General features: G+C 44.0%; 1 protein-coding gene across 1 annotated transcript; it reads left to right on the plus strand.

Annotated features, from left to right (window-relative positions):
* The first annotated feature begins 6,020 nt into the window (after positions 1–6,020).
* On the plus strand, positions 6,021–19,801 carry LOC119819534 (stonin-2). Its single transcript, XM_038337773.1, has 3 exons — positions 6,021–7,824; positions 13,523–13,725; positions 15,431–19,801. The coding sequence occupies exons 1-3, from the start codon at positions 6,030–6,032 to the stop codon at positions 15,512–15,514; spliced, it is 2,082 nt and encodes a 693-aa protein (XP_038193701.1). The 5' UTR covers positions 6,021–6,029; the 3' UTR covers positions 15,515–19,801.
* The last annotated feature ends 4,123 nt before the right edge of the window (positions 19,802–23,924 follow it).

Genomic DNA, 23,924 nt, shown 5'->3' on the forward strand with positions numbered 1-23,924 from the left:
CATGGAAGCACACCAGTGAGGCTTGTGTGGAGGTGGCGCATAGAGCCCTGATGAGTCACCTGCTCTAGTCAGAGCATTGGCACCGTAGGCAGGCAGCTGCTTCTGGGGATTTGCCAATTCTCTTCCAGTAAGTGGTTTTCCTGGATCCAAGAGCTGGTAGCTGCTTCTGGGCAGAAGAACTGTATTCAGCCAGTCAAGGTAGAGGAGGCTCCTTCCCTCCCCTGCTACCTACATTACCCCTTACAGTGACTCCTCTCAAGTTCTCAAGCCGCAGAGCCCTTCCCACTTCTTCAGAATCTGTCTTTTTTTAAGATTTATTTATTTATTTATTATGTATACAACATTCCTTCCCTGTGTGCTTGCATGCCAGAAGAGGGCACCAGATCTCATTATAGATGGTTGTGAGCCACCATGTGGTTGGTGGGAATTGAACTCAGGACCTCTGGAAGAGCAGTCAGTGCTCTTAACCTCTGAGCCATCTCTCCAGCCCCAGAATCTGTCTTTGAGTCCCTCTGGTGACCTCCTGCTGGGCAACTGAAGTTGGTCCTCCCAACCACAGTGAGGTGTTATAGCATGTCTCTGAGCTGGAGAACAGAGCTTTTGTCTTAAGACATTAAGAGAAACGTAGATAAAGAAAATGCATCTTGAGCCAGGGAACTAGGAAGCCCAGATTGATTGAGGTTACTTAGAGGACAGGACAGAGTAAAAGATACAGAAACTGAGTATTGGGTAGTTATGGAAAAGAGGTCTGTGATCAAACAGGGGCCAAAGTCGGGAACTCCAGAGAAAAGACCAATCCCTGAACATATGTAAGGATACACACTGGCAGCTTTCAAGGAAATGGAATTTTCCTGAACCATTTGACACCGACTTTTTCCTGCATGGCAGGTCGGCCAGTCTAGATAAGCAGAGAGACAAATTGGAGGGAAACCTATGCCCACTATTTGTATAGCTACAGAGGAGCGTCTTGATGCCCAGTCTGTTAAGTGTGCTGAGTGACAGTTTGATGCATTTGCTTCCTGCTTCCCAGAAACTTCTGGCCAGGTAACTTTACCAGCATGGAAGCATCCTCAGTCCCAGGCAGGACTTAGGACAGGTAGAGCCTCATCTCTGGCCGTGTTTTTGTCATGGAGTTGAATCATCTCACTGTTACTGTATAAAGTCAGATGCCCTTACACATACACACATTTGGGGTAACAGAGTGTGACTTTTTGTCCAGAAGCTTATGTGTAAGCAAAGATGTCAGCCTTTGTATAATTTCCAGCTTTCCCCCAAAATTGGTTGAAGCCCCTAAGAAGTTTATATCGGCGTGATTCTGCCAGTCTCAAATGGAAACTGTTGATCAGATTTTACAGTGGTGAGCATACAATAAGGGAATAAGGGAATAACAGTTAATGAAATTTAAAGTAAGAGGGCTCCTGATCTCATTGGAGAAGCAGTTTTCTTTTTTTTTTTTAAAGAAGATTTATTTTTTTTTATTTTACATGTGTACATGTTTTGCCAGCACAGATATATGCACCACACGAGTGCAATACTTACAGCCAGCAGAGGGTGTTAGAACCCCTGAACCTGGAATTACATATGGTTGTGAGCTGCCAGGTGGCTGACCGGAAACAAACCTCTAAACCACTGTGCCATCTCTTTAGCCCCTGGGCAATTTTCTTAAGACTCCCAAACCGTGGTCTTCTCGGCAGAATGAGGGGTTAAGTTTTACTGTCTCTCAAGAAGTACTGTGCTCCTCTTCCCGCAGCACAGACCGCTGCCATTTATCAGAGGCTAACGACAAGCCGAAGTGTATCCTCTTATGTAACTATGCTCGTTTTCTCGTGGTGAGAAAACTGCCTTTTGCAAATAGGTTTTCTACATGGTGGCATGACATTAACGAAGCCAGGGGTGGCAGGGGTCTACTGTGTCCCAAGTGTGGAGACTTCAGCTTGATTACCTTGTGGTCGCTAAATTTTGTATAAGCTTATCTTTAAGAATCCACTACTGTGAATATTATGTTTAGTTTATATCAGTAATGATGCTGGAAAGCTCCTGAGCCTTAGCAATCTTCTTATAGGATGGACTGGGAACCTGATCTTTAAATGTGGCCCTTGGGCGGCAGTCGCTCAGACCATAACAAATGCTATTTTGAGTAGCAATTGGAAGGGAGAGTAATTAAACCAAATACTGGATTTTTTTTAAAGTAAATGGAATTGTGGGTGATAGTTAAATTCATACTCAATCTAATTAGCTTTTGCCCATTTCAGACTGGAATAAGAAAAAAACACTAGCAGGCTTGTTTAACACAGACTGTAGCAAAGCTGTCTCCTTTCCCTAAGGTCCAGAGCCTGTAACTGTCTCAGGGTTCCCCTGTCTCTGCCTCCCATCTTCATCTTGCCTTGGGAGCACTGGGGTTGCGGACCTGTGCTACTAAGCCTTGAACTTGCAGAATTTGGACCCAGGTTCTCACACTTGTGTGGCAGGCACTTTACCCACTGAGCCATTGAACTGCCGAGTTTATTCTTTTTGTGTAAGTAATATCACTTTGTTTTTGTTTTGCACGAGAAAGAATGTGGATTTGAAATTTTCTAACATTGCTTTTACTCAATGAGACATTAGTCTTCAAAGGCCTATGAAATACTACACCCTAATGTATAGTTACTTTATAAATGAAATGTATTCTTCTAGTAGTAATGGGAAGCACAGTCATTAATGTTATGTTCTTGACCTATCAGGTAGGATTTAATAATTTTCCTGAGTACATAGATAGAAAACTGAGACACAGAAGTTAAAGATGTATCCAAAGTTAAGTAGCTGTAGTAAGACCCTGATACATAATTAAAACACAAGCAATTCGAATTCAGATTGTAGGGTCTTGATTGGCCCTCGACAAACCTGCAGCAAGATCATTGTCTCAAAGGTGACACGGGGTCCCATTTTAAGGGCACAGCAGTTTAGAGAATGTTTGTCTGTTGTTGAAGTGTTTGTTGTTTATAACTTTTCAATGATCTTGACATCCCCTCTGTACATTGTAACAAACTTGTTATTTCTCAGGCAAATTCATGTAAGAATTCTTGAGTTAACTTTAAAAGAAAACTAAATATGAGTGTGTGTGTGTGTGTGTGTGTGTGTGTGTGTGAGAGAGAGAGAGAGAGAGAGAGAGAGAGAGAGAGAGAGAGAGTGTTGATGGCTAATGGTGTAGCCCAGTGGTGGCATCTAGCATGAATGACAACCCAAGTTAAAGTCTCAACACTGAAATTAATGAATTGGACATTGAGTCTAATGTTTCAGTCCCTAATGTCTAGAACTTTAAATAATTTGGTTTTGAAATGAATTTATTATAAGAAAATAATCTTCAATAGAGACACAAGCGCTTTCTTCCTTTTCTTTTTTTTAATTTTTTTTTTAATTTTTGTCTCGGAAAAAATGAAGGGGGCTATTTTGTGGACAAGGTTTCCAACAGAAGGGAATCCCTTGGCAAGAGTATAAGCAGCTTTGGCAGAAAGCCACTCTCCAAAGGAACAGGGCTCAGCTTGTCTCAAGCCAGTGAGGATGAGCTCAAGGCAGCAGGGATGTCCCTGGAACAGCGATGGCAAGAGGCTGTATGGGTGGAGACACTGCCTTACAGGGAGCTCCCACATTGAGACTCCTGTAGTCTGTCAGATGTATGACTGCTTCAAAGAAGTTACTGTGTTTTACATGGACCCACAATGTTCCCCTTATCCCTCATTACAAACACAATAATGACTAATAAATGCATAAGGTATAAATACTATAAGCTTGGGTTTTTTCCGTCCCCTCTCCCTTTTCCCACAGTAAATAAGTAAATGAGTAAATTCTACATCTACAAAAGCACATCTGAGGGTAAGACCTCTTCAGGGCTACACATACAAAAAGCATGCTTTGCTTGTTGTGTTCTGGGCTAGCTCTGGATGAGTTTGTATTCATACCGTTTATCTTGCCTTTTTAAAATGGAAATTTGTGTGTACGTGTGTGCGTGCATGCGTGTTAGAATTATAATGTCTGTCAAGAATCTCCCTTTGTTTTTAGTATAAGCTCGGGGATTCGAAGTCAGATCCTTGAGCTTGCAAAGCGAATATGTTACTGAGACCTTCAGCCTCATAATGTCCTTTTTTATTTCCCCCTTTGAGACAAAACCTTGCTGTGTGTTCTAACTGGTCTGATTCTGTATAGTTCATGCACACCTCGAATTTATGTCACTCGTCCTGCCTCAGTTGCTGGAGTACTGTGGTTCCAGGTGTATGTCACCATGCCTGGCTTTCAAAATGACCCTTTTAATTAAGAAAATTGCTCTTTGAATGAATTTCTTGGAAGAATGAATAACAAGCCAGCCATCCTTTCCATGTGTAATTATGTGTGCAATTGTGTGTAGCATTGTTGATTCAGTGTAGTTGGATATGATTCACATGAAGGATTAGTGAGACAGTTATAAAACTTAATTCTATTTCCAGTTGACCCTGAATGACTGGCAAGAGAAATAGTAGGTGGCATCACGCACGTGCACACACACGTGCTCGTGCACACACAGATATATTTATCTACACCATAGCAAAACTTCCTCCTCATCTAGTCAGTAAACCTCTGAGTATTTTCTGTATGCCTGACATTTTTTATCTGTTATGTGTGTTTATCTAAATCCATTCCTCCTTGCTAAAAGCCTGTGGTCCCTCCCCATAAGTCCCTCATACACTTAGGAACTTACACTATACAACAACTTTGGACCATTCTCTTATTAAAACCCAAATCCATTATTTCCTTCCTTGAAGACCCTGTTAGGGCAGAATTTTATTTGTAATAACCTTTTAAATTATAAAGTACATAAACCCAGAGATGGAAATTTTAGAGGAAGAAGCAAAGAGACTATATCATGATAATTTCCTGTGTTGCTACAAACTTATCAACACTGTGGTGGCTAGGTATTACTCCATTGTGGCTTAAATCTCTTCACAGTTGCCTGTCTATCGCTCTGAAGACAGTGGGGCTGGAAGAATGGAGCCTAAAAGTGAAGCAGGCTAAAGTCTCATGCAATCGCCAGCTTTACTTAGAGCATCAGACAATTTACACTCTGAGGGTTAAGAAAGGTCACGTGAGCAGAGTTCTCATGAGGTCAAGCTGAATACAATCACAAGAAAAGGCCCCACATGGGTTTTTATTTCATCGAGGCAGTATGAATTAACAACAGCTGAAATAAGCTCACACCTATCCAGCACACCTGGAAGGAGCATGAAAACACAGTTGGAGAAGCTGAGGTCACAAGATTCTTGTCTTGTGTTCTTGAGGTTTTCTCACAAGCACTAAGAATTCTCCTCACGGAAGTTCATTTTTTGGACCATGTTCTGGCCAGTGACTAAATTGTTGGTGTGTTTGAATTTATCACATGCACGTTTAGGGTACTCACATTTTGTCATTCGTTCTCATTGATCATATTTGGGTCATAATTATCTTAAGGCTATGTGCTGTCATTATGACTGATAGACTATAGTTTATTTATTTTTTTTAATATTTATTTATTATGTATACAATATCTGTGTGTATGCCTGCAGGCCAGAAGAGGGCACCAGACCCCATTACAGATGGCTGTGAGCCACCATGTGGTTGCTGGGAATTGAACTCAGGACCTGTGGAAGAGCAGGCAATGCTCTTAACCTCTGAGCCATCTCTCCAGCCCTATAGTTTATTTTTCAAAAGTCAGTTTGTATCACTTCACATAGAGTCATTTCGATGTTTAATTAAGAACACGCACCTTAGAGATAAGTGCAGGAAAGGTCTGTGTCACACATTAGTGCATCTGTTTTGACAAAGCCGTCATGTTCTTATTGCATTTAAGGTGGTGGCACCTCTGGAATGCCACCACAAAATCATGAGACTTGTGCTCAGAGTGTCCACTGTGCACACTCGAGTCGTGTAATAAGCTGCTTGGGCATTCGCTGGGTTCAGTTTCCTTTATCCTGTGTGTCAGCTCCTCATGTCTTTTCCTTTTCGTTTCAGACAATTCCTCCTCCCTCCAGGAAGATGAAGTAGAAATGGATGCCATCAGCTGGCGGGCCGGCAGTCCAGCCATGAATGGGCACCCTGCCGTCACACCAGTGACCACTGCTCGTTTCCCCAGCTGGGTCACTTTTGATGACAATGAAGTCAGCTGCCCTTTGCCACCGGTCACCTCTCCCGTGAAACCAAATACGCCGTCGGTTGCAACTCCCACCCCAGATGCACCCTACAACCCAACTGGGTCATTTAAGAGGGACCGTCCCAAGAGCACACTGATGAACTTCTCTAAAGTTCAGAAGCTGGACATTTCCTCCTTAAACCGTCCACCTTCCGTCATCGAGGCACCGCCCTGGAGGGCCACCAATCCTTTCCTGAACGAGACGCTGCAGGACGTACAGCCCTCCCCTATCAACCCGTTTAGTGCTTTCTTTGAAGAGCAGGAGCGGCGCTCCCAGCACAGTTCTGTTTCCACAGGCAAAAGCCAAAGAGATTCTCTCATTGTCATCTACCAGGATGCCATCAGTTTTGATGATTCCGGCAAAAGCCAGTCCCACCCCGGTGCTATTGAAAAGCTCAAACAGCTCCAAATTGATGACCCCGATCATGTGGGCAGTGCCGCCCTGCCTGATGATGACCCCATAGCCTGGGTTGAACTAGATGCTCACTCACCTGCCTCCGCTCTGTCTCAACCCAGGGACGGATGGCCGATGATGCTGCGAATCCCCGAGAAGAAAAACATCATGTCCTCTAGGCACTGGGGACCAATCTACATCAAACTGACAGACAGCGGCTACCTGCAGCTGTATTACGAGCAGGGCCTGGAGAAACCATTCCGTGAATTCAAGCTGGAGATCTGCCATGAGGTTTCCGAACCCCGGCTCCAAAACTATGATGAGAACGGGAGGATCCACAGCTTGAGGATAGACCGAGTCACTTACAAAGAGAAGAAGAAATACCAGCCCAAACCGGCTGTGGCCCATACAGCTGAGAGGGAGCAGGTGATTAAACTGGGTACCACCAATTACGATGACTTCCTGAGCTTCATCCATGCGGTTCAGGACTGTCTCATGGATTTACCCGTGCTCTCCATGGACTTGAGCACGGTTGGCTTAAACTACCTCGAAGAGGAGATTACGGTGGATGTGAGAGACGAATTCTCTGGCACCGTAAGCAAGGGAGACAACCAGATCCTCCAGCACCGTGTCTTGACACGGATCCACGTCCTGAGTTTCCTGTCCGGGCTCGCCGAGTGCCGCCTGGGCCTCAATGACATCCTTATCAAAGGAAACGAAATTGTTTCCCGTCAGGACATCATGCCCACCACCACCACGAAGTGGATCAAGCTCCACGAGTGCCGCTTCCACGGGTGTGTGGATGAGGACGTGTTTGCCAGTTCCCGGGTTATTCTTTTCAACCCTTTGGACGCATGCCGGTTTGAACTAATGAGGTTTAGGACAGTATTTGCCGAGAAGACCCTGCCCTTCACGCTCAGGACAGCAGCGAGCATCAACGGGGCAGAGGTAGAGGTGCAGAGCTGGCTGAGGATGTCGCCTGGCTTCTCATCTAACCGCGACCCCCTCACTCAGGTTCCCTGTGAGAACGTGATGGTTCGCTACCCAGTGCCCAGTGAATGGGTGAAAAACTTCCGCAGGGAAAGTGTTCTAGGGGAAAAGTCTTTGAAAGCCAAAGTGAACCGGGGGGCAAGTTTTGGCTCGGCTGGTGTCTCTGGCTCTGAGCCTGTCATGAGAGTAACTCTGGGAACTGCCAAGTATGAGCATGCCTTCAATGCCATTGTGTGGAGGATAAACCGGCTGCCAGATAAGAACTCAGGTAGGTAGGGATTCTCTGGAGACAGCCACTGAGACAGCTGAAAACTATAGCCTATACCTTCTATAGCCATAGCCTATATGTGTAGCATCTGATTACGTTGTGTGGTGGAAATGGTGGTAACAGGGAGGGGAGACTAGGAGACTAAAAAAAATCTGCATGTGGTAACAACCATGATGAACCTGTATTTGCTTTCCCCACCCATAAGATGTGTTACACTGCTCCGCTGAGCAGCTAAACAGCTTTCCAGGGCATCTTCTGAATTGTGTATGTATGTGTGAGTATGTGTGTGTGTGTGTGCAAATGCTTGTGTGCGTGTGTGCACACATGTATAGAAACCAGAGAATGTCATCAGATGGCATTGCTAGGGTCTCACTGGCCTGGAACTCAATCTGCCAGTTCAGCTAGGTTGACTGACCAGCGAGCCCAAGTGATCCATCTGTCTTTATTTCCCCAGTTATGGTTTGTTTTGTTGTTGGTTTAATTATTTTACTATCGTGTGTATGCGTGTTTGGGCTGCATACATGTCTATGCGCCATGTGTACACATTGCAGAGGTCAGAAGAGGCTTTCAGATTCCATGGAACTGAAGTCCCAGTGGATTGTGACTTAGCATGTGCGTGGTGGGACTAGAACCCAGATCCTCTGTAAGAACAACCGGTGCCGTTAACCTCTGAGCCATCTCTCCAGCCCGTTCCCAGCTTTGGTATCATATACATGCACCACCACACCTGGCTCTTTTACATTAGTTCCTAGGATCGAATTATATTGTATATTTATAGGACTTTAATATTAGCATTTTACTTATTGAGCCATCTCTCCAGCACCTTGAAGTTTTGTTCTTCTGGAAATCATTATTAGGTGTGGTAGTAAAAGCAATTCATTCCCTGATCCTGAAAGTCTTGTGGGTTCTGAAGAGGAATCTCTATCTCCTTAATGAGGGTGAAAGAGCCAATTCGTATCCAACCACATACACAGTACGTGGGAGAAGCGAGCTTCCGCAACTAGCTGTGGTCAGTCATAATATCTCAGACCCAGAGTCTGGCTTTGGGATTCTTGATGGAAAAAGAGACTAAATATCCAGGATATCAAGGTCCAAAGGGCCAGAGTTCCACCAGACAGAAAATAAAGAAGGGAGTGTTGGATTTAAACAAACGTTCCAGCCTAGCTGCCCTGCTCCCAGGCAGGGGCTGTGCTGCTGTGTGTACAGAGTCCAGAAGGCTAAGACTTCGGGAATGACAGAACAAGGCAGCGACAACCAGCTGTAATGGCTTTATTTTCTGAAGTGCGGCTAAGTGACCTCAGTGGCCCGTGAAGAGCCTGTGATCCCACAAGCCTTTAAACCACTTCTCTTCTTGTCTGTAGTAAACCATGCCCATCTGTTAAGGAAAAGTGGAAGGCAAAAAGAAGAAAGGAGAGAAAAAAAAATACTGGCTTGAAATCCTGGTCGAAGCGCCTTGCCCCTGCTGGCTCACATTCCCACTCTTGAATCATTACCGTGTATTCGGGGTGTTCTGCCGCCAGTGTGAAGTGGCTGCATTATCATATCTAAAATGGAATTTGATGAGATAGCAAGAGGCCACGCAGTCTAATCAAGTCCCGAGGCTGCCCGGGGAGTAGGCAAACACCGGGCATTCTGTGTCTGACACTGGCTATAGCAGTGCCAGCCAGAGACAATCAGACCTCTGTGCTGGGGACCAGGGCAGACGCCCTCTGCTACCACACTGACAGGATTTGGAAAACAGGCTTCCTCGCCGCGCGCCTGCTTACTCACTGCTCAGGCCTGCATTCTCCCGGTGCTCCTCTGCTGACTGCCTCAATCGGCCATCAAGGTCCACCTCACTCCACAGTGGAAATGAGTGAGAGGAGTTTTTCCTAGAGAGGTGTGGCTGGAAAGGCACCCTGTGTACTGGCGATGGGAAGCCCCGAGTTCTCTCTCCTTTGGCAGGGAAGAGAAAGCCGTGAAAAGACTGGGGCCTTAGATGAGAGAGTAAAATCTGAGAGATGACACTACTCGCCTGAAGGGTTCTCTTCTCAATCCCACAGGTCCCCTTATAGATGAAGCCAAATAGGTGCATGCCTCAAATCATGTCCACCATGGGAACAAAACTTTGTAGTTTCTTAAAGTACTTACAAGTGCTGTGTGAAGGATTTTAGTTATATGCAACAAGGGCTGACCTCAAACGGGAATGGCGGGAAGTGTTAGTAGGTCTCTGAACTGAGGAAAGGTTAAACAAAACACACCAGAAAAGAGAGCTCCAGAACAACACTAGTCACAGAAACTGAGAGTTGTCTCGGTACAGCCACGGAGACAAATTTTGATCATCATTTTTGGTCCTTGAGCCACTTGGCTCAAGTGACCAGAGCAATCAAGATGCAGAGACCACAGCAGAGTGCTGCCTGCTGGCTTGCTGAGCCCAGGACCACCAGCCTAGGGATGGCATCACCCACAATGAGCTGGGCCCAACCCCATCCATCACTAAGTAAGATAATGCCCAGCAGGCTTGCCTACAGCCCAGTCTTATGGAAGCATTTCCTCAGTTGAGGCTCCTTCTCTGATGACTCCGACTGGTGTCAAGTTGTTATAACACTAACCAGTACAGCTGGCGATAATTGCCCAGCTTCTGCCTTCCTAATCACAAAACCAAAGAGCTGGTGATGACCTATTATTGATTGCAACCCATTTTCTGAGTTGTTCGTAAGGTATTACCCTTGGCAAATTGCCTTTTTGGGGGAGGAGGGGAGGAGGCTGGTTTTGGTTTTTGTTTGCTTGGGTTTTTTGGGTTTGTTTTTTTGTTTTGTTTTGTTTTGTTTTTTGAGACAAGGTTTCTGTGTAGGGCTTGACTATCCTGGAACTCGCTTTGTAGACCAGGCTGACTTGGAACCCACAGAAATCTGCTGGCCTCTGCCTCCTGTGTGCTGGAATTAAAGGTGTGTTCCACTATAGCCCAGCTGGTAAATTGCTTTTAACAGATTGTTTTTTCATAACTACAACCAAAATTACCATGAAAGTGTCTGATCCCAGCAAATGTCCAAAGCCAAGCCTCTCTGTATACACTGTCCCCTGGTCATACATGGTGACGTGCATGGCCCACAGAACACTCTAATCGATGAAACATTCAGTCCTGCACAAGAACCTTTTTTTTTTTAAAGCTGGTTCTTACTGGTCTAGGTAAAGAGAAAACACACCCAATGTGATAGCCCTTTTTTGGAAATAATATGAATTTTAATGCTGAATTTCATCAAGAAAGACAAGTTAACATAAACACACACATATTTGGATATATTTGGTTTTTCAAGACAGGGTTTCTCTGTGTAACAGCCCTAGCTGTCTTGGAACTAACTCTGTAGACCAGACTGGCCTTGAACTCACAGAGATCCACCTGCCTTAGCCTTCTGAATGCTGGACTTAAAGGTGTGTGCCACCACCGCCTGGCCCCTTACACATTCAGTAGTTGAGACTAGGAAACCAGGACAAGATGTGGCTTGCAGAGTTTTCCTGTCTTACTTACGCTTAGAGACAATCTGAAGAGTAATTTCTCAGTATCCCAGCAATGTCAATTAAAACTAATTAGAGCAAAACAATTGTTTCAAGTTGCTATTTGAGATAAGAGGCCTTTCGCACGGTAGTGAGCAAATCCATTTTGGGATTTAGAGTATTTAGAACCTGGTTTGCAAGTCAGCAAGGTCTGAAAATTTTATTCTCAGCTACCCTGCTTAATGGTGGTGTGACCTCAGGCCATTTATTTAACCCTTTTAGAGGAATCTATTTTTTCTCATCTCCGAAGTAGGATTAATACCCAGCTCGTTCAGAATGAACGAATATTAGTGATGAAGCCGAATATTAGTGATGCTGATAAGTGATGACTCTGTAATTAGTCTTTGGCACAGGGGGATCGAATGAGCAGATTCATCGCCAGGCACCGTTGTGTTTTCTTATTATTATGTGTATCTTGTTTCAGTTTATTTCCTAAAAGACAGTGCGAAATTTTCAGTTGAATTTCCTAGCCTTACTGTTTAGAAATAACCCTCCAAGTATTTGACGTTCGTGAAACAGAGAAAAACAAATATTTCACTCGGCAGCAGTCTCCTTGGAGAGAGGGTGTGTCTCTCCTGACTTCCGAGATTGAAAAATCCTGCCCGGAGCAATAAAGAAAATTGGAGTTATTTATTTGGAGAAGCAGGGAGGAGTTAGACAATTCAGTCAGAGCCCTGTCGCGCGGTTTGTTCGTCTGTAGCTGCTCACTGTTCTCCCAGAACACACACACAGTCTGACCTCCATGTTCGGGGACCATGAGTTGTGACTCAGACAAAGGGGTGACAGCCCACAGTCATCGGTAGCTCAGCCAATTTCTAGTATGACCTGTGACAGCTGACTTAGCCTCCAGAGACCTCAGTGACCTTAAGGCGGTGGTTCTCGACCCTCCTAATGCTGTGTGATCTTTTAATACAGTTCCTCATGTTGTGGTGATCCCCAACCATAAAATTATTTCATTCCTACTTCATAACTCTACAGTTATAAATCATAATGTAAATATCTGAGCTGAAGGATATCTGATATGTGACCCCCCCCAAGGGGTCGTGACCCACAGGTTGAGAACCGCCGCTCTGAGGACTTGTGATGAGATTCAGCCGGCAGGTCTGTGTGGCGCGTCCAGCACAGGGCACCCAGCCACCCCCACTGAGTGATGATAGACGTCATAGCCGCACAACTGAACTCTTTTCCCCCTCAAATCTAGCTTGTCAAGTGAGAAGTCGAGCCTAACTTTACCTGCAAGCACAGTCAACAGATACGGAGCCAGCCACCGCTCTTTAATTCTGCATTTACTGTACAGCCCGCTCTTTCGTGCCCCTCCTGACCGCTTCCCTTTCCAGATGAGGAGTTCAGGTCAGAAGAGAACAAAGGACTTGGAGAACTGCAAGTCGACCGAGGCGTTATGACTACAGATCAGACGGTCTGTCCGTTGCACTGAGTTCCCCGATGTCATGTGCGCTTCTGGAAGTCTGTCACTTTCATGTATCATCCACCCACAGAAACATGCCTGAGGCGTCTCTGAAAATAGAAAATGCTATTAAGAAAATTCGTCTTGTAAAGGAAAGCAGTTTGCTCCAGGTGGCCGTCCCTGTTGCTGTATTGGGTGCCAAGTGCTACTCAATCTCTCAATGTCATCTCTCCGTTCTTCCACTTCTAAGCCCCCCTTCCTTAATGTTTGTGCTGTGTCTACATAGCTCTTTGACCTAAACAGGCATAAGGGCCCCAGTTTCTCAGATGTGGGCTTTTGTTTTCATTTGCAAATGGTGTTTAGTCACTTTGATGTCTATTTTGTGTGTGCTGATGTTTTCTCTGCCTGTGTGTCTGTGTGAGGGTGTCAGATCCCCTGGAACGGGAGTTATATGTGAACTGCCATGTGGGCGCTGAGGATCGAACCCAGGTCCTCTGGGAGAGCAGCCAGTGCTCTTAACCACTGACCTATCTCTAGCGTGTAATCAAGAGGCACTGGATCAAAGGATCTGAGGCACACAGAGCCTGATGTCTGCATACAGAAGCCCCCTTGCTCAGCATTGGACCCCCTGAAAGTGCCATGTGCACAGCCTGCAGACAGCCATTATTATCAAAGTGGCTCTCTGGCTTCTTGTCCTTTTTAATTTTATCCTCAAAGTACTTGACCTCTAATTTCTTTTTTTTTTTTTTCCTGTTATAGCTTCTGGTCACCCACACTGTTTCTTTTGCCACCTCGAACTTGGCTCTGACCGGGAAGTGCCTTCCAGATTTGCCAATTATGTAAATGTCGAGTTCAGCATGCCCACGACTTCTGCCTCCAAAGCAGCTGTGAGATCCATCTCTGTGGAAGACAAGCCTGGTGTCAGGAAGTGGGTCAATTACTCTGCCCACTACAGCTACAAGGTAGCCTCAGGGGGCTCTGGGCTAATGTTCCCTAAGTCCATTTGTTCATTCAACCCCTCCCCTTCTCTTCCTTTTGGCAAATTCTTCTCATATCAAGGAAATTTACACTCATAGCTGTGGATAAATCAGCTCCGACTTTAATGAAATCATCTCTCCTGAGTAAGAGAAAGGTTTGGAGAAAAAAGAATTTAAGGGGCTGATGACAGAAATGAAGAATATAATGTCTGACACCATGAATAATAACAAAAAGAATAGTGGGATCAAGCAATAATTCTAACTTATCTGTGACATAATTTGGGTTTTGGAAATGGAGGGGAGCATTGCAAACGTGACAAGCTGAAGCAAGTATTTCATCCGTAGGAATTGTGTATCAGCACAACAAAGGCACTCACAGGGCAGTTAGAGTGTAAAACCTAAAAGCCAAACCCTTTACTTTGATAATAGGATTGAGGCGGTGGGAGAAGTCTGTGATCCGTGCTGGAGAACTGGTTTTCTGGTGGGGGGTGGAGTTGGAGACAGGGTGCCCTCTGTAGCTCAGTCTGGTTCAATTTCTGTTGTCTTGCCTCTGAGTGCTCAGATTATAGGTAGATGACTGCAAAAGCAAGGACTTTTAGCACAAAGAGGTAGACTTGGGTAGAAGATTACTTCCAAAGACGGAAGGGAAAGAGGCATTATTAAGATTTTGCAAAGATATTTGACAATTTCCTATGTATAATGATTATCACAGATTTATATAATTTGCTATTCCTTTAAATATTCTTAGTTGTAGCACTTAAGCCTTTTAACAACCAAAAAGAAGAAATGCCCCATCTTGTGGCCAGGAAAAAAGCTAGCACTTCCCGCCCCCAACATTGGACTGTAATCTATCTTCAATTGTTGCCTCCAAGTGGAGAAGTCTAATATCCAGGGTAGGGCTGAGGAGCAGTCAGAACGATGAGATTCCTCAGTTCGAACAGTCCCTTCCTGACTTATCAGAAGCTTTAGTTAAGGCCTATTACACTTTAAAAAGATTTGCTTATTTGATGTGTATGGGTGCTTTGTCTACATGCATGTCTGTGCACCTCATGCTTGTAGCACCTGAGGAGAGCCTGGACTGGAGTCTCAGACCGTGGAGAGGCACCATGTAGGTGCTGAGAGGTGAACCCAGCCCCTCCGAAAGAGCAGCCAGTATTGTTAACCACTGGGCTGTCTCTCTAGCGCAAGCCGTGTTACTTTCAAAGACAATTTCTTGGCAGTATTTAGCAGAAGATAGGCTAGACTAGGAAATGCTCTAATACTTATTAGCTTAGCGTCTTAAATTAAGTAGCTGGAGAGACAGTAAACTCGGCAGTTGCCTACTGGATTTCTACGCCTTGGATAAAATGAGCTAGATCTTGCTCCTGTCCCATGGGGCCTATGGAATAATGGAGCCAGGGACACCAGAACTATTCAGAGGGAACTCAGTCACCCCATTGGGTAAGGAGCAATCCTGCAAGACAAAGAATAAGAATTTCCCAGAAGGACCACGAAGAGGGAGTTCCACACCTTAAAGGGCATCGTGGTATATGCAGGATTAGTGGTTCCATTAGGACAGCAGCCCAGAACATCCACAAAATAACCTTCTGAGGGTCTTTGGGATGATTTGTTTTCATACTTTTCCTCTCCCTCCCTCTCATTCCTGATGTTTTCACCTTTTTTTTTTTTTTTTTTTTTTTTTTTTTTGCAGGTGGAAATTGAACAAAAAAAGAGTTTGAAGCCAGACTTCGAGGGAGAGGAGTTGGACAACCCAAAGGAATGTGGGGTACAGTGACAGTGGCCTTCTGTGTAAGGATCTGAGGAGCTGACTCACGATCGGGTGTCTTCCTGAGTAGTCAAGTTTAAGTCAACACCTGCTGTGGCTGCTTCTCATTGGGGGCAGTCTACCACAGTTTCCTGTGTGCAGTCACCTGTGTGTGACAGGAAATCCTGCAAGGGGGTCACTTTCAATAGACTCCTTGACACTGAGCATGCCTGAAGCACGGGGTGCACCCGGCTTTTGGAGTGTATTGTATATTGAGCCTCCTTGTCTCTTTTCTGCTTATATCATGACACTGGGGTATGGTTTATGGTGACGATTAGAGACCTGAAGAGAACGTCCAACGTCCATCTTGGCACAGTTTGCTCCCGGTATCCATCTGTCCCTTGTAGGTTTCTGGAAAAAGCAGTCTGGAAAGTTAAATCAAGAATCCATCTCCAGGGGTCCCTCTATAAAAAAAAAAGTGAGAAGAATTTCAAAACCATCTTTGGGTCCACTAGGCCTTTTCTAGAAATCTCCATTCTTTAAATGCTGATTTCACTCCACAGAGGTTTTCCAGATGTTTCCTTTCTGTTCTGGATTGTTCAAGATCAAAATAATTTTCTTCAACTCCTACTTTCCCGTTTGCTATCCTAAGTCATGATACCCAGTGGGAGAGGCCAATCAGATTTCTTTTTTTTCGAATTCGGGGGTTGGAGCTTAATTCTACAAATGGACTGGATTAGATTCACAAGCTGTTGAAAAGAACGGAAAGCTGAACTATTTTTTCTCCACTTGAAGGAAAGGGGACATTACATGTAATTATATTCAGTTCAGAAGACAGCTCCAGTCATAATGAACTGTCAGATTCTCACCGATCACTTCTAATTCCTGAAATACAGGCATGGCTATGGGAGAGGCCTGTGAGAAAGGCACTCGGGAGTTCTTTCTATACCTCTTAGGCGATGACTGTTACATGTCCCTTTAACTCGAAATTTAGAGAAAACGTAAAGAGTAAACGCTCAATTGGATGAGCTTTGCCTCAAATAACAAGGCTGGTGGTCAGTGTTGTGAAAGTACAAACACTGGAGAAAGCCGGATTCCCCGTGTCATGAACGTGAAAACCTGATTCCGAGAACCAGAACTTCCCTCTCTGTCCCATGTTCCCAGCCCACCCACTGTTCCCACTCCCTGCTTATTTATACCTTGGTGTTTTCTCTCCTGAAGGATAAAGTGAGGAGACAGAATGCATATTTTATCAGACTTGAGAAATATAAGGAAATATAAAATACCTGCAGTTTGGGACTGACTGGTTCAAGATTTATATATTGAGCTCCTATTTAGTGAGACTGATCTACGTACTGGCCTTCGACATTAGAAATCATTGCAGTGTTTTAAACTGTGTTGTTTTGTTTTGTTTTCAAGACAGGGTTTCTCTGTGTAGCCTTGGCTGTCCTAGAATTCTCTCTGTAGACCAGATTGGCTTTGAACTCAGAGATCCATGTGCCTGTCTCCAGAGTGCAGAGATTAAAGGCATGTGCCACCACCTTCCCTGGCTTGAACTATGTTTTTAGCTATCTAAGCATTAGATTGAAATGAAAAGGACAAGCTGCATAGGCATAGACCTGTATTTTGAGTTTTTAAAATGCCACCCTTTCAGTTCGGAAGTGCATGTGTGTGTAGAACCCAGGAGGCTGGGTTTTATAGCAGTTCATATAGAAATGTTTGCTTAAGGAAATGGGAGGTTGGTTTTGAACCAGGTATATATCATGGCTATTCACAAAGCTAATGCATTCCGCCTGTGGTGGTAGGTGTTTAAACAACTCTGCATGGTGCATTCACCCACACATGCCTGAATGGAGGGGTTGCATCCCATTATAGCTACTATATTTTAAGGGAAGCATTAATATGTTGAATGTGTCCACAGGCAGGTAAGCAAAGTTGTGAAGATGGTCACTCTATAAGGAACGGAAGAGGGGGGTGGGAGTGTCCTCCAGAACAGAGGGTATAGCTGCAAACGGAGGACAGTTTGGAAATGATGTAATGGCTGCCACAAAGTTTCAACTAAACTATAAAAAGGAAGAGGGGTTAGATTTGCTTTGCATAACTTTAAAGGCAAACAGAATAGAAACCGAAGAGAACTTTACAGATGTTTGCTCAAGATAAGCATCTTCTAGTAAGGAGTGTTCTAAAAAAGAAAAACGTCAAGTAAGATTTCCTGCTGTAGCAAATGCTCGTGGGTTAACTGAGCCACGCCTGTCCTGGGTGCTGTGAAAGGGACTGTCACGTTGGTTTGGGGTAAGATGACAGGAAAGCTCTTTTCCAAATAGTCTCGATAGGAATGAGATGCTATAGCTCCAGACAGCCTTTCTCTGTTTTCGTCCTATGGGAGGACAGTGGAATCCTCAAAAAGAACTTGGTCAAAGGATCCCATGTCGTTTCCGCTGTTGAGCTAAAGGCCTTCAAGAGTTCTCAGATGTCCAAGTGCTTGAAGAATGGGCAAGAAGGTCATCCCTAGCCCAGCGCTGTCAGGCACTGCCTCGGAGGTAGCATAGAGTGCACAGTACCTGTGCTGTCTTCTCTCACACCCCCTCGGTTAATTCTTCTTGCTTTGGTGCTTCTCCTGGACTGTTTGGAATTGTGTTGTTTTTACCATTAATCAAACATTGGTTGAAAAAAAATTCCCCTCTGTGCTATTTGTATCTAGTAAGCAAATTATCTAATCTTTAAAAATCTACTACCTTGGTTCTACCAAATTTGTTTTGCCTCCACTGTGCTTAGGGTCATTGTGGAAAACAATGTAGGGGGCTGAGAAGTATAATAAGATGTATCTGAGGACTTATGAATAACCTATATAAAAACCATAGTTAGGCAGATTACCCTTTTGATATGCAGAATGTGTGCTTACCACATGGGCCCTCAGTTTTTTTCCTCCCATGGTTACAAAAAAAAAAAAAAATCCTAGTCTGTGTTCTCAATAATGTAAAGAGGATGGATTTTACCAATACACTTAAAATATGCTTGGTGTCATGTGGTTTCAAAAACTTTTTGAGTCAAGGGCTTGTTTTTCAACTTTATAGTCAAACAGGACAAAAAAAGATACTCATTCTACTATATCAAACAAGGGGACTGGCTGTGTAGCTCAATGGTGGAGAGCTTGCCTAGCATGCACAAGCCCCCAGGTTCAACCCCCAGTACCAAATAAACAAGCAACAAAAAGAGTGGGAGGGATTTTGAGGACAGACCACGACACCTCTCTTATAGACATAGTGCTAGTTAGTTATTTCCTTTCAAAAGCCAGCCCTTTGATCCTAGTAGACTTTTTCTTTTGTTGTTCTTTTGTTTTGTTTCCTGTTTGCTTCCCCACCTCACTACCTTCCCACATTTCTGTCCAGGCTTGTCCTCAAGAGTATTCCTACATTTAAAAGAGTCCTTATTTGAAATGAGACTAATTTCTGTGTAGAAACCTGGTTGGAATCAGGAATCTATGTCCCTAGAAGGTCTACTCCTGAGAAATGTGGTACATGAAGACAAATTATTGTGGTTATTACTGAACCACTATCATTGTGATTTAAAGGCCTGCCACAAAGTGTGAGCCCAGCCCCCTTACTCCCTACTGCTAAATCAAATACACTCATTAAATGAGTGGAAATCATTGTCGCTTTGGCTCTGAGACCACTTATCCTTTGCTCAGTTAGCATCCAGTCCTCACGCTACAGCTAACAAGCAGCATTTATTTTCCGGAGGTCTTAAACACTTTGATTTTGCTTTTATTCCTGCCACCAGTGTCAGCCAAGTGTCAGGAGAGAGGCACTTACTGTGTGGCTGAATCTGACCCACAACAGACCTTATTCATATTGAGAAACATTTCTACGCTCGGAGATGGAGGGGTGCAGGTGTTGTCCACAGTTAGGCTATCGATCCAGTTTTATTGCTGCCAGTCAAACAGACCTGTGGGCTCTGGCCCTTCCCACAAGAGTAAGTGGTGGAAGATGCAAGCGTCTGATGGAGTACACAGCCAGTCCTGCTCTGTCAGGCCTTTGTCTTCCCACATTGACCAGTGCTACTGTGCACACCACATCCCCACATGGGATGGGGATCTGAGTTGGGAAGGCTGAGGCTCACCAGGTGAAATCCTGATTTCAAAATTTCTATTTTATAATCAGTTTAGGGGTTGAGAGAGAGATTGAGCTGACCTCTTTCTATTTTTCCTTAAAAGTTCAAGGAATTAACTATTATGAGTTGGAAGCAATACCATCCAACCTACTTGTATAATTTCTTCTGGTAAAAACTGGTATTTTTTTAAAAAAGTGTTTCAAGACAGGTTTTCCCTGTGTAGCTCTGGCTGTCCTGGAATTCACTATGTAGACCAGGCCTGCCTTGAACTCAGAGAACCACCTGTCTCTGCCACCTGAGTGCTGGGATTAAAGATGTATGCCACCACCACAAAGTTAATTCTTCTAAGAATGGTTGATTTAAATTAATCAATCCTAGCTTGTCTGAAGTTGAGATTGTGATTAGATTAGACTTTGATAGAGAATTCATGAAAAGAGCTAACAAAAATTAAAAATATGCCATCTAGTAAATGAATCTTGTGTTAACACTTCTACCAAGCTGTGATAGCATTTTCTATAAAATTAGTCAGTGTATTCTCACCATGATTCTAATTGATGTTTTCTAAACATGACCAGTGTCGATCTATCAGTTCCCTACACATGACTATGTTTTATTTATGCTCTTTGTAAATGAGATTGGTTTTGGATATTATCATTTATAACTGAAGGAGATACAGAAAGCAGTCTTAAGAGTAGGAACAAATGCATGTAATAGTAATAGTCCCATGGTCACTCAAGCAAGAACATGGAAGTTTTATTTTTTTCTTCTAGTGTGCCTTAGACAATTTGCCAATGAAAGTTCAGTCTTATACTTTAAGAATTGAAAGGAGGACTATGTGTGTGTGTATATACATGTGTGTATGTATGTGTGTACATATATTTCACCCTTTCGATTCTTAAAGTATGTGTGTATGTGCTGCAATTCCAAGCCCACAAAGGTAAGAAAGTTTCTATAGTACTATGTTCTGCAGAACCTGGAACAATGCAAATAAAAGCTAGATGTAATGAAAAGCTACTGAAGAACAGACTAAAGAAAATAATAACAAAAAGAGTTGAAGCATTTATAGCATTGGCCACCAAGATTCAATGTAACCTGAACTGGAGGCCGTCTCTTAAAGTAAGAAGCTGTGGGAAAGAGGGGCGCCTAGCAGGACTAGACAGCAGAGCTCTTCAGCTCATTTCAGCTTGCATCAAGTGCCCTTGCTAAGGGACAAGTGCCCTGGCTAAGGGACTCCTTGAAGGGAGGAGAGGCTGTTCAATAGGATGCTGAAGATCGTTGTTGGTAGCCATGCTGGGATGGCTTTAGGAAGGGAACGTTGGACTCTCTGTGGCTGTGCATAACGTGGGGACAATCAATATTGCTAAGTCACCTGTTATTTCCCCAACTTGATGTCAGTTTCCAGAGACAAAAGAGAGAGGGCTGGACTTTCGCTTCTTGGGTTATTTTTTTTTCCAGCTGTGGTTTTATGGGTTGTTTCACAAAATGTCCTTTCTTGCCACGTTTTGTTGATTTTCTTTGCCTGTGAGATTCTTTATCCATGCTTACAAACCAAGACGTTTAAAACATGTATGCTGGAGAGACCAGCTAGTTTTAGCCTTTTCTGCTCAAACGCCTTCCCTTCCCCATCTGTTTAGATGACAGAACTGCAGGAAAACCCCCAACTCTCTGTTCTATGGTTGACTTCAAAATACCAGTTCAATACAGATGTCAAAAGGGCAGTTTCCCCAGTGGATATTTGGGTTGTGAATACCAGGTGAAACCTAAGTAGATCTAAGCCTCCAAGTACTGAAGATGTTAGGATGTAAGATGGTCTAGGATTTATAGGTACATCCCTTTATGTGGATGGCTATAGGAGGGAGGGGAGAACAGAATCTAATCTGGAGCCATCTGTAGTTACAACAAAGTCAACTGAGAGAAAACCACGTTAAAACGTATTTAATTTTTTTTAACGTGGATCATTATAAAATAACTTTCTGTGGGTGTATTTGAGCATGACTTTAGTTTCTCCTCTGATTAGACTTAGATACAATGGGTCAGTGCTAACTGGTCAGGTGGAGTCCCAGCATCCTCTCCTTCGTTCCCATGTTCTGCCTCAGACGGAACTCCAGTTCTCACTGTGGACACTAGCCACACCGTGACTGAAGCCTTATGGTCCACCATTGCCCACCCCACGTGCTTTACAATGGGCCATCCCAGTGCCACTCCCAGCAGCAAGTTCTGTGAACGCAGATGTACACTTAACTCCTTATTGGATCTAAGGGTTTTCAAGAGTGGCCTGTGAGAAGGATAAGCCCCTTTCCCCTCCTGCCGGCGTTCGTTTATCTTTTACGTTCCCTTGCCAACAGAAACCAGAGAACCCTTTGCCATATTCAGAAGGCTAAACGGGGTCAGTGTCTGAGAAAAGTCAGGAGCATCCCTTCTTGCCCTCCCTCTTGTGATGTCTGTGTGAATTTCAGTGTGTCAGGATGATTGAACCCAAGATCCAGTGAATGGCTTCACTGATCTGAGGCTTGTATTTCGCTTCATATGTTATCCTTACTCAGTGTAACTTCTTGCACTATTGTGGCTAATTTTATGTAAAAGCAGTTAACTTTTAAAAGAATGTGCCTACATAACAAAGTCTACACACTGGCTATTCCTGTAGAGGTGAGGTTTTGTTTTCGATGTTTTGCTGGATAATCTGTAATATCTTTTTCAAGCTATGAAAAGGAAGTATTAATAAAAAAATTTAAGCAAAGTGTCATTGCAGGCGTGATAAAGAGTACATTTGCCGTCTATGGTGGTGCATGTCTTTAATAAAAGAACAAGAGAGATGGCTTAACAGTTACAAGTGCTTGCTGCTCCTCCAAAGGACATACATAAAAAAACATCCTGTAACTCCAGCTCCAGGGGGACCAATACTCTGGCCTCTGTGGCTACCTGCATTTACAGGTATGCATACCCACACAAACATACATACATAACACATTTTTTTTAATCCTTCAAAAACTTTAAGTCACGTGTAGTGATGCATGTCTTTAATCTCACAATCCCAGCACTCAGGAAGCAGAGGCGGGTGGATCTCTGTGAGTTCAAAGCTAGCCAGATCTACCTAGTTCCTGGATAGTCAGAGCTACATAGTGAGACCCTGTCTCAAAACAAAACAACAACAACAACAAAAAAAAAACCATGATATTTTCACACAATTATGTACTGATTATACTCTGTGACCACCAGTACAAAGCTTTGCAGTGTGTTTTCTCACTTAATGTAAGTAATCACCTTTCTCTGACTGGTGACTGGCTGGTGGCTATAACAAACTTTACCAAATGTTAGGAACTGGTGGTGTGGTGGTTTGAATGAGAATGGCTCGCATCAGCTCCTATGTTTGAATGCTCCTTTCTGAAGTCGGTGAGCTGCTCTGAAGAACTAAGATGTGTGGCCTCGTTGGAGGAGGTGTGGCCTCACTGGAGGAGGTGTGTCCCTGGACTCTGAGGTTTAAAAAGCCCACACCATTCCCACTTGCTCCGTCTCTCTGCCTTATTGTTGTCTCAACGTATATGCTCTCAGCACTGCTCCAGAGCCTTGCCTGCCTGCTGCCGTGCTCCCCACTGTAATCGTCACCCTCAGACACTATGCAAGCCCTCCGTTAAATGCTCTCATTTGTGAGTGGCCTTGGTTGTGGCATCCCTTCACAGCAATAGAAAAGGAACTGTAGGAGCCATGGCACAGAAACAGACACTCCTGCTCCTAAACGTCACTGGCCACACCCTACTGAGGGAGTTCCCTATGAAGCTCTGTCTTCTTAAGCCCCAACCTGAGCAGACCAACTGCTCAAGTTCCCAAGCCATTCTCTGCCAATGAAGACTAAAAACTTAATATCCTGTCCCGGTGGCAATAGTGTTCTTAAGTGAACACTCTCAAACCTCATATAAATGCTCACACAGGAAGCCAAAGAGCAGATAAGGGACAATTTTTAATGACAGTTGTTCTATGACCCTCAACTCACTCTTTAATTTCTCCCATGTGGATACCAACAGTCATCACTAGCCAAGATTGTGAACAGTGGGAGGAAGTCATTAAAATGAAATCTACTGGCATAAATGAACTTCCAGACTTGACAGCATCTTTTGTCTGCTGCACAGCAAACAGGATAGCTGGCCAGACAACCTGAAGGCGAGTAAAAATCACTTTGCTTTCTACTTCATTCACTCTATGATACAAAGCTTTTAGTTCCATCCTGTCTCATCCTGCCCTGGACCCAGTGAAGGATATTTCCAAACAAAATGAGTTCATCTTGCATTGCCAAAAAATACAACGTTGCTCAAAAAAAAAAAAATTACAGATAAAA

The sequence above is a fragment of the Arvicola amphibius genome, chromosome 7 (assembly GCF_903992535.2).
Source record: "Arvicola amphibius chromosome 7, mArvAmp1.2, whole genome shotgun sequence".
NCBI lineage: Eukaryota > Metazoa > Chordata > Mammalia > Rodentia > Cricetidae > Arvicola > Arvicola amphibius.